This window comes from Astatotilapia calliptera, chromosome 18, assembly GCF_964374335.1.
Source record: "Astatotilapia calliptera chromosome 18, fAstCal68.1, whole genome shotgun sequence".
NCBI classification, from domain to species: Eukaryota; Metazoa; Chordata; class Actinopteri; order Cichliformes; family Cichlidae; genus Astatotilapia; species Astatotilapia calliptera.
In genome coordinates, this window is record NC_137439.1 from 21,256,068 (window position 1) to 21,267,319 (window position 11,252).

The 11,252-nt window shown below is 42.8% G+C and overlaps 1 protein-coding gene across 1 annotated transcript; it reads left to right on the plus strand.

The window, feature by feature from the left end:
* acsl3b (acyl-CoA synthetase long chain family member 3b) lies at positions 1-8,299 on the plus strand. The gene is made up of 15 exons (XM_026150186.2): positions 1-225; positions 2,626-3,109; positions 3,713-3,890; positions 4,746-4,855; positions 5,014-5,152; positions 5,351-5,501; positions 5,708-5,831; positions 5,952-6,023; positions 6,135-6,274; positions 6,735-6,907; positions 7,018-7,092; positions 7,190-7,381; positions 7,467-7,581; positions 7,665-7,822; positions 7,999-8,299. The coding sequence occupies exons 2-15, from the start codon at positions 2,759-2,761 to the stop codon at positions 8,154-8,156; spliced, it is 2,136 nt and encodes a 711-aa protein (XP_026005971.1). The 5' UTR covers positions 1-225; positions 2,626-2,758; the 3' UTR covers positions 8,157-8,299.
* Positions 8,300-11,252: the final 2,953 nt, after the last annotated feature.

Consider the following 11,252-nt stretch of genomic DNA (forward strand, 5'->3'; position numbering starts at 1 on the left):
GTCACTTTATATCTTCCGGGCTGGCAGCAGTGGCCCGGTGATGCTCTGATTTACAATTTGACTTAATTTTATATTGGTTTTTAAGCGGACCAACGGTTGTAATTTAGGGACAAGCACGCTGAGTTAGCAGACGATGTCTTCATCCTTCTCAGAGCTGTGGTTGCAGAGGCTAATCTAGCTGATCCGGTGCTTCAGAGACTGAAAGCGCAGCTGCAGAGGAAAGAGGTGAGAATGTGTTGCGGCGTGAGCGCTCTGCAGATGTTGAGGAGAGATGGTCTTATTTTCAGCGACCGGTTTGCTAATCAACGTGGCACGTACCCTTTAATTCTCCTTAGACGTCCATACCGGGCCACGCTTATATGCTGCTTTTTAAATTAATTTCGGTGAATGTCCACCGGGAAAACCGGCTTCACTAAAGGCACCAGTAGTAGTAGCGGCGGTGGAGGCTAGCTATAGCTAAATGCTAGCGCGTCTTTGAGCCGCTAATCTGGATGCTACTTCGCTAGCATCGCAGCATGTGACCTTCTGTGTGTCATCCAGCGGTAGTGTTGCTCAAAAATTATTTTATGTGTGCCGGTTTTATTCAACGATGTTGATACAGAATACTGTTAAGGATCCAAACCAACGCACCGACACCGCACTGTATGTCATGCTTCTCATCTGACTGCTTCAGTCTGAATTACATGATAATTACTAGGTTAAACGCTACACTCGTCACCAGATTAAATCCAGAGTGGGAGTTGCTGAGTTTATACTACTGTCCCGATGCTGATTAACATACTGCCACTATTGCTATCATATTTAGTGTTAAAACAAACAATACTTTAAAATTAAAGTGGCAGCAAGTTGCTGTGTTTGTTAAATTGCGTTACTAAAACAAGCACGAGGTTTTGTGTAGTCTCTGTTGGCTGGCATTAACAAATAAGGTCTAATTTCTGATCAAAAAGTTATTCATTGCAGCTGTGTGTTAAGGGATTGCAGGTTTTTCCCACTGAGACATATTTTTTTCATGCATTATATTGTTGAACTAGTGAGCAGGAGAGGGTGTGTCTCTGTCATTCAAATCCAACAATGGCTGGACCTGTAATACGTGTTGGAGCTGGAAGGACTTCTCAGTGTACTTTGCCCAGATAATGGATGACTTTTATCGGTTGGTTGTGGTATCTGGGTTGCTGTACAACAGGTGAGACATGTTTGTAGCAGGAGCGATTTGAGTTTGGACCTGATTGAAGTAACAGTTAGGATTGTCTTTTCCCCCCAGTAAATATACAGGTACAAAGTGGGGCTGATGCACACACTTGCAGAATGCTTGTCATTTATTTCTTTAGCTTTAACTGTTTATATTTCCCTTTATTTATTTTGTATGTGTTATTTATATCCAGTTTCATTGTACTTGTACAATGAAAATAAAGAGATTCAGATTCTTAAAACCTATGCAGTTATCTAACCTACAGCTACCTGGGATTGTAACTACATGTCGCTTCATCACAGCCTCACAGTTGCAGACTCTGGCTATGGCTCGGGCCACTTGCGCAGTCTGCATAGTAGGCTCTACTCAGATTCAGCACAGAAGTCTTCCAATTCAGCTTCAGGGTGCAACTGTGGAGAGGCTTTCTGAGGACCTTTTCCTCTTGTCTTGTAGCTTCTGTTTGCACATGGTCAGCCCACCTCTTAAATAAATGCTGAAGCGAAAAGATTCTTCTTAGTCATTTTAGAGTTATGTGAGGGTCTGCAAACATCTCTGCATTAAGCTGCAGAATGAGTCACTGCCTGTCACCAACTCTCATGTGGTCTGGCTGTGTGGCAGCAGGGCTACTCTGCAAATTACCCTTTGGCTTTAAGTATATGCTACAAATAGCCAAGCTCTCGTTCTGCAGTTGGTTTTTGTTGTACAGCCAAACGACTTGGAGAAGTACAAAAGTACAGTGCATGTTATGATCCAGTTGGAAACAAGTGGATGCAGTCAGAAATAAAGAAAATTAGAGAGGCATTGTTCTCTGGCTTAAATGCAGCCACTGCTTGATTTTGCCCTCAGCGATTGTGAGGTTAACTGTTGTCATTTCCAGCAATACCAAAGCTTGTTTGGCCTGGTTTATCTATATCTTTATGTAAGACTTCAGCTGTAGCTATCATCTCTATAAGTGTATCTAACGGTGTTCTACAAAATATTGAAAAATGACAAGATGAAAGGAAAGAAATGAGGGCTGTTTCTGTATTGTTTCCAGATCACAAAGTGTTGCCCTCACAATACTAATTTAGCAATTAATGAAATGGGGAAATTAAGCAGTTTCACACATGAGGCAGTCAGTTGTCTTTAAGCTAAGGAGTTAATTACAAGTCCATATCAGCTCTGTTAATAAATCTTTAATTAATAGCTATCTTATAACTGAGCACCATGTTTCCTCTCTAAACAGACCTGCTGGTGAGGTGAATAGTGCTGACTGAAAGTGATACTAAGAATAGGAAGAGATAACCTTCATGCAAGCAAAGATTATTTTACCAGGAAGCAGTTCCTTGCTATCAAAATGTGCTGATACGTCTTTATTCCAGACTATGTTCCTAAAGTTACATGTGGTGTGTGTGTGTGTGTGTGTGTGTGTGTGTGTGTCTGTCTCGCATGTCTAGGTGATTTCCTGTGCAGAAAGAAAAAGCACAAAAGAACTCACAGCCTCCAGCCTTCAGCCTCAGCAGCAAGTTGAGGTACTTTCAGGGCAGGTCCAAGTTTTATACATTTCCAGCGCTTACTTCATCTTCAGAGATGAAGTTGAAGGAGGATATGAACCCCCTGCTGCTGCAGGTTTTCCGTTCAGTGGTCTGGGTCTATTCTGTCATCACCTTCATACCCTGGTACTTCTTCTCTGGAGCTGGCAACAACTTGGAACGAGCCCGCAGGATCAAGGCACGCTCGGTTAGCGGGCACCCAGCAGGGCCTTACAGAGCAGTCTACAGCCAAAAGGAGCTAGTTGCGTGGCTCCACCCTGGCGTGGACACCCTGGACAAAATGTTTGAATACGCTGCCAAAAGGTTTCCTAAGAGAGACTGTCTGGGAACCAGGGAGGTGCTCAGTGAGGAGGATGAGCGCCAACCAAACGGCAAGATCTTTAAAAAGGTGAGACATGCTACCCTTATAATTTGTTTAATTAGTTTTATTTAGTTCATGTGAAAATTGAGGTTTGAGTCATGTCAAGATGAAGATCCCCTCATTTCATTTAACTTTAGAAATGTAACACCAGGCGACTCGGTCAGATAACGGGAAGTTTGTTTATAAGAGTGCAGTCAGCTGCTGTGCACAGTGTGATGAATGTGGGTGGAAGTGCAGTAAATTTTCTGCTCCTATGTCTCTGGGCCCAATTAACACCTGCAAAGCAACAGACCCGTAGATGGCACTAGCGGACTGTAAATAATGTGTTATGCTGCCATCAGGAGACACTATCATGTTCGGCTTTTTCAGTATTGCATATAAGAGCAATATCTACAGCCTCTCATGTGGGTTCAGTGATACCATTTCGTTATTCCTTCTAATAAAAAGCAGCGCCGATCCTACAAATGTGGATATTATGGTTCCGTTTATTCATTTCATATTCTTCCAATTGAATGAAACCGTTCCCGGCCCTGTAGAAAATATGCACCACCATCATTTTTCTTTTAATGTTTGGTGTAGTATGAGGACAAAAATGCTGAAGACTGCATGGTTTCTGCGTGTTCGTTGCAGGTAATTCTCGGGAACTATGACTGGCTGTCGTATGAGGAAGCCTACCAGGCAGCAAAGTGTTTTGGCAGTGGTTTGGCAGCTCTCAATCAGAAGCCTCACTGTAACATCGCCATCTTCTGTGAGACCAGAGCGGAGTGGATTGTCACAGCACAAGCCTGCTTCATGTACAATTTCCCACGTGAGTGGCAGAAGGACAAATGTGTATTATTATTATTAATAATAATAATAATAATAATAATAATAATAATAATAATAATAATAATAATAATAATAAATATCAAAGACATCCAAGGCACTTTTCAATAAAATATACATTCTCTTTATTTTGCTCTTTTTTGTTTATATTGTCTTAATGTAAAGCTCAGAGGATTCTTACTTTTAGGGACTAATTTCAATACAAATATTTAATGAGTAAAAAATATTTGATATAATTGTTGATAAGAGTTATGAAAAAAGGGGTAGTCATTGTGCCATTGTTTAGAAACTTTCCAGCAATATTTTTCAGACTAGTGAGCATCTTACTATGAAGGTACCATTTGACTGTATCGTAGTCAGCTGTGACGCTACTTCCCACAGACAGTGCTGCGGGTATTGTAGGCAGTAGAGTCAGAGCCTATTTGTTCAATAAAAGGATTTGTATCATTTCAAAATTATCCCAAGCCTATTTTAATGGCACTGTGTTACAGTGGTTAGCAATGTCTCCTCACAACATGAGGGTTCCTGGTTTGAACCTGCCACACAGCTGGGGCCTTTCTGGGAGTTTCCATGTTCTCCCAGTAACTGCACAGGTTCTCTCCAGGTACTTCCCACAGTCCAAAGGTGTCTTTGTTGGTTAATGTTGTGATTCTAAATTGCCCGCCTCTTACATAATGAGAGCTAGGATAGGCTTCAGCCCCGCAATGACCCTGAACTGGAGAAAAGGTTATGAAAATGGACGTATAGAAAAGTTTCTCCTATCAGGCAGCATATAAGCTGATACCATTATATCTTGTTTTGACTGTGTAACTAAAACGGATGTAATTGAATTTGACAGTTGTGACCTTGTACGCCACTCTCGGACCCGTGGCCATTGCACATGGGCTGAATGAGACCGAAGTCACGCACATCATCACAAGCAAAGACCTGCTGCAGAGCCGTCTCAAGGTAACTGCTTACCTTCTTACACTTATCACATGTACGCTGTTTAACAAAGTCAACCAGCAGCTGCTGGTTTGTTGTGTGCAACATTAGAGTGTGATAACAAGTGTAGCTTAATGACGGTTTCCTCCTCCCTCCCACCTGCATCTATCTCTGTGCCATAGGCCATTCTGTGTGACGTGCCGAGGCTGCAGTATATCATCGTAGTGGACAGTAAACCCACAAGCTGGCCAGACATTCCTAAAGGCATCATGGTCTACAACATGGACACAGTGAAGGAGATGGGATCCAGGCCTGACAATAGTGAGTGTTTGAGCAGGGTGATTGAAAAGTTTTCTAATTTGGTCTGGAAAGTGGAAGTGCTCTGATGGAGGCTTAACACAAAGCCAGCACCCTAATGTGTAATTGGAGTGATGTGCTCTGCGTGACGGAAGGAGGTCAAATCACCACTTACAAAACACACAATGCCATCACAAAGCCTCTTCTCTCTGTCCACCATAGTTGCAGTAGACCGCAGAAAGCCAGAGACCTCAGACATCGCAGTTATCATGTACACCAGCGGCTCCACAGGCATCCCCAAGGGTGTCATGATCTCCCATGGCAACCTCATTGCTGGCATCACAGGCATGGCGGAGCGAATCCCTAACCTCAAGTATGTCAATATCTGATTTCTCGCTGTTCTCTGACATTTTCTCGCTGAGTTTTGCCACGTTCTGGTGCACAGAGTTTCCACTGTCACTTCGTTCTCTGCCAACGTGTGTGGTGATTGTCACTCACACAGAGACAGTTTTGTTGTTTATATCTCAATTTTATGTCAGTATCTAGAGGTAATTAATGAGATCACCTGTGTGCTCGCAGTGAGACGGACACCTATATCGGCTACCTGCCGTTAGCCCACGTTTTGGAGCTCAGCGCGGAACTGGTGTCCATCTCTCACGGGTGTCGCATCGGCTACTCCTCTCCTCAGACTCTAGCAGACCAGGTCAGTGGGGAAACGGGCAGCAGCATCTTTTGGTCAGCGTTTCTTGTCTCTCTAACTGTACACTGCAAATTCACAATCCATTAAAGATTTAAAGAGGTTGCCTTTTGTTTTATTTCACAGTCCACCAAGATCAAGAAGGGCAGTAAAGGTGATACCAGTGTGCTTAAACCCACTCTTATGGCTGCTGTACCAGTAAGTCTGCATTTATCGCAGTACACCTAACACAGTCACACCAGATAAAAGTACTGGGGGCTTTTAAAATGCCAGAAATGTCTACTGAGAGTTCATCTGCTTGGTGTGCAGGAGATCATGGATCGGATTTACAAAAATGTAATGACCAAAGTGGAGGAGATGAGCAAATTCCAGAGGACGCTGTTTGTGCTGGCTTACAACTACAAGATGGAGCAGATCTCCAAGGGCTACAGCACACCTCTCTGTGACCGGTAATACCCATGCACATGACGTAACCCTGAAACAGGACCTTTTATGCTTTTCTGTTTGAATCTGTACGATGAGAGGGTACGTGCAGTGGTGCTGATATCAGGCACACAGTTTAGGTTGTGAGCGACGAAGCCCCGCCCACCTGCTGTTCAGACATTCTGTATTAATGACAGTTGACGCTTGCTTTCTGAGTTATACACAAGCAAACATTTATGTCTGCTCCTTCTTGGCTAATCATAACTAAAGAGCTATTTCTCTGGATCCTGTGTGAGTATTTGGGTAGTATTGACTCTCGTATTGTGCGTGCACACAACATTTTTTAGTACGAATCAATATCTGTTTGCTATGGGGCTTTATGGCTAACTTTTCAAAGCTCTTTTAGTTTCTGGAGTTGCTGTCTGAGTCTCCTCCACTTGCAGTCGTCATCATCACCCTGCTCTGTTTTCTTGTCTTTTTCCTCAGTCTGGTGTTCAAACGTGTGCGTGCGCTCTTGGGAGGGAAAACACGGGTGCTGCTGTCTGGCGGAGCTCCCCTCTCGGCTGCTACACAGAGATTCATGAACATCTGTATGTGCTGCCCTGTGGGGCAAGGCTATGGTCTGACGGAGACTTGTGGAGCTGGCACCATCAGTGAATGTAAGCAAATGTGAAAGAGTAGATGTGTTTTTGCTGTTAGGAGAAACGATTATAAAAAGAACTTAGAAATGACAAGCAAAGTTAATATAAGTCCTTATTTGTATTTTCAGTTTGGGACTACAGCACAGGGCGGGTTGGTGCTCCACTGGTTTGTTCAGAGATCACGCTGAAGGACTGGGAAGAGGGTGAGTACAGAGCTAGAAAATCCGTCCTTAGTTCATTAAAAAAAAAAAAAAAAAACTTTAAGTTGCTTAATAATCAAAAAATCCGGATCTTTTTTAGGTGGTTACTACAGCACAGACAAGCCCAACCCAAGAGGGGAAATTCTGATTGGTGGGCCCAATGTCACAATGGGTTACTACAAAAGCAAAGGCAAGATCCAAGACGACTTCTTTGTGGACAAGAACGGCCAGAGATGGTTCTGCACTGGAGACATTGGAGAATTCCACCCCGACGGATGCCTCAAGATCATCGGTAAGAAATGCAAAAATGAGTTAGACTGCATGTGATACAAGAGGTAACATCAGTCGGGATTCTAATAATTCTTCTTTTCTCACAGACCGTAAGAAAGATCTGGTGAAACTACAGGCAGGCGAATATGTCTCTCTAGGAAAAGTGGAGGCTGTTCTGAAGAACTGCCCACTCATAGACAATATTTGTGCCTATGCCAACAGGTAAAGCCCCGCAGACTTTCTGGATCTGTTTATTTCATTGTTGCTGCCTAATCTGTAATCGAATCTTTTTTGTTGTTGTTTAGTGACCAGTCATATGTGATCAGCTTTGTGGTGCCTAACCACAAGCAGCTAATGGCCCTGGCTGAGCAGATGCAAATAAAGGACTCGTGGGAAGAACTCTGCAACAACTCCCAGATGGAGGAGGTGGTCCTCCGCATCATCACTGAGGCTGCTATCACAGGTAGAGGGAAAAAGTCTTATCTCCCAAGTACAGTATCATTAACAAAACTCAAGTGAGACATCTGAATAGTTTGTTCAGATTTGGTGAGATAGCATCCCGTCCCCTGTGTCAGACTTTGCACTAAGATGACACTTTATCTGTCAGGCTGACTTGTGATTGTGCTCTCTCACATCCAGCAAAATTGGAGCGATTTGAGATTCCCAAGAAGATCCGGCTGAGCGCTGAGCCCTGGACCCCAGAGACGGGCTTGGTCACTGACGCATTCAAACTAAAACGTAAGGAGCTAAAGACACACTACCAGGAAGATATCGAGAGGATGTACGGAGGAAAATAACACGAGACGCACTCCCAGCAACCAGTAAACACATCCACATATATACCTGAAAACACTCACACAGTTCTCAATACTACTTCCAAGACTACTTTCTGAGGAGTTACATTTAAGTTACCAGTAACACATAAATACACACACACACACCCACAGGGACCCATGCACCTCCTTCCCGGCTTCCCTGCAACCAGCTTCGATCAAAGCAGGATGGAGGCGGGGGGGGCGACTCTCGAATCCAGCTTAATGGTTTTTGTCAAAACCTAAGAGGCTGAACAGACAGCTGAGCCAGCCAGACGTGTGCAATGCACCAACCACTCCCTTTCAAGGAATTCAGGTCTTTAAGTTGCTGTGACGACCAAGACAGCGAATGAAGTCAGACCTTTGCATGACTCAAAGTGAAACAAATGTCAAGCTTGATGCAGCTGAACCCATGTCAGCGACCACACTCTGTTTGCTTCTCCTCCCGCTGCCCTGCTTGCTGGAGTGTGCCGCGTGGGGGCCATGAAGTGCGCACCCCTGGCAGAGACATGGTGGGGAGGTAGCATGAGCCCAACAGAGGGGACACCTCCTGGGCTCAAAGTAACATTCAGGTCTGCGGGGATCTCTGTGGTCTTTATTTTATTTTATTTTTAAATCCGCATTTCAACATTTCCTTCATGTTTGGTTTGTTAGCTTTTAAACCCATCTGATCAGTTTTCTGTGTAAGGAATGGGTGTTCCAAAGCCATGAGAGATTTGAGCATTAGGATGTCTTCAAATACATTTTCATACTTTTACTTTATGGTGGTATTATTTGGTAGGGGGTGGGGGTTCTTTTCCTTTTTTATTATTTGTTTTGTTCATGCTACCTGTACTTTAATGGTCTTTGTTTACAAGCTTTTTCATTTCTTCTTTTGTATCTTTTTTCCTTTATTAGCCCGCGTCATAAGGTCTGTACATTTAAATTCTGACTTACTGACCTGACCTAGTTATAAATGATGGAGTCGTATCCCTTCTGCTGTTCCCTGCCTACACAAGATTGTCAAACATTAGGACCAATTGGGAGTGTTTTTGTTTTTCCTTTCAGTTTTTTTTCTGTGGTTTATTGACATACAGTAGCCATGCCACATGTTCCTCCAGTCACGACCAATGCACCAAACGGATGGTTTCAAGGGAACTTAGTTGCTTACCACAGGAAGAATAGTTACACTAGTTAGCCTTTCATAGACTGCTGTCCCAGTTACTTTGTGGTGCAACTGTACATGTTTTTACCATAGGTCTGTTTACTGTTACTTTAACCTTTTTACCGTACGTATAAAAATGAAATGCAAAGTGAATGTGCAATATTTATACTCAAATATTAAAAGTATCTAAGAAGGAAGACAGAAAAAAAAAGCGCACAGGCAGCGGCCCTTTCGCGGCATGTTAACATTTAGGCCTCAACTTCAGTGCATAATGGAAGGCCTGTAGGACTGTAGAAATGTGGGCGATGGTAGAGAGACACTGATAGAGAAGTGTAGATGTAGCTCCTTTTGAACGTACTGTGCTGCAAATGTAATGTTTTTAATAAGACTGTAAAGTTAAAAAAAAAAGTTATATCTGGCGTTGTAGAAAATTGCATGATGTAAAGTGCACATGTACCAAAGCACATCAGTATGAGAGAATCACACTCCATTCAAACAACTGAAGAAATAATTTATTGACCCACTCCTTTTTAAAAAAAAAAAGTTGGGAGTGTATGCATAGCTGAAGCTCAATTCACATTTCTGTATCTTGAAATTGGTTTATCTGTATAATATTTGTGCAGTGTATATAAAAGGGTCTCCAGTGCTACAGACACCTGACATTTATTTGAAATGTTGTAAAAAAAACATGCATTAATTAATGTAGGTTTATGGATTTGGTGCTGGTGGTTGATATACTCTGAATGGCAATAGTGTAAAGTGACTTTTACAAGCTTTGTTATTTCCTTCTTCCCTGTTCTTCGATTTCTTTTATTTTGTTGTAAGGTTTACATCTTTCTTGCAGCCGCCTTTTTCTGAATGCAAACCCTGCTTTGCTTGTAACAAAGATGACATTAATAAAGGGTACAGTAGGGTCCTCCTAATGGCAATGTCATCAGATTTCATACATAAGGATCGTATTTAGCTTTGACCAAACTATCGCGATAAAGTTGGGGGGGGGGACCCGTGCCTCCCTTTGTGTGTGCTGTTTGCTGCTTTTTCTCTGCCTGGCTCGAGGCGGCTGGTTGCCTTCTGACACACACGAGCTATCTTCAGGGGTCTTTAGAATGTGAAGCACTCCACACATTGTTGGGTTTTTTTGGGGGTTTTTTTCTTGATGACGCACGTCTTCTCATACCAACAAGCATTATCTGAACTAACAAGGCAAAGACTGAGGGGTGGTGCAGAGATCAATTTCACCATTCCTGTTATTTTCTCTTTCTTTGTAAATATCAGGGAGGTGGGGGTGGGTGGGGCAGGTCTCACAGATCAAAGTTCATTAAAAGTACCAATAACTGTACATGTGTAAAGCTTCCTGTTAATATGTTTAGTAATCTTTGTAACTGAACTTTTTTTTTCGGGGTGGGCCTGAAAGCTGAGCTACTGCAAGTGTCTTCTTCCTTTTATTTATTTGTGATTTGGCCTTGGAAATTATGTCATGAAATAAACAAGTTTGTGTTGTAAATACTGCTGGTGTTTGTGTGCTTTGGAGTTCTGTGTGTGTGTCTGTCAGACACCTGAACGTAGTCTGTGAGGTTTAACGTGTGACTAATAATCAGCAGCTTGATTGGAATCATCCTCAAAGCAGAGTTTCTATGGCAACGAAGGCCAGTGTGCGTGTGCGGATGTGGTTTGTGAAAGACTGTGTGCCGCTTCGACGCAAGCGGAACATCCAGTCCTGGAAGTCGACCTTCATTTAAAGCTAGTAAACAAAGGAAGGTGTTGTTTGTTTTTTCTTCACCCTTTCTTGAGAAATTGAATCAGAGAAAAAGAAAAAAAGAACTTTTATTGAATTCCTTCTGAACGCACCTGCTGATTAACATAGATGATGTAGTCAGGATCCATTATTCAACACCAGGGGCCCGTTCTTCGTACGTCGCTTACTACATCCAAGATCA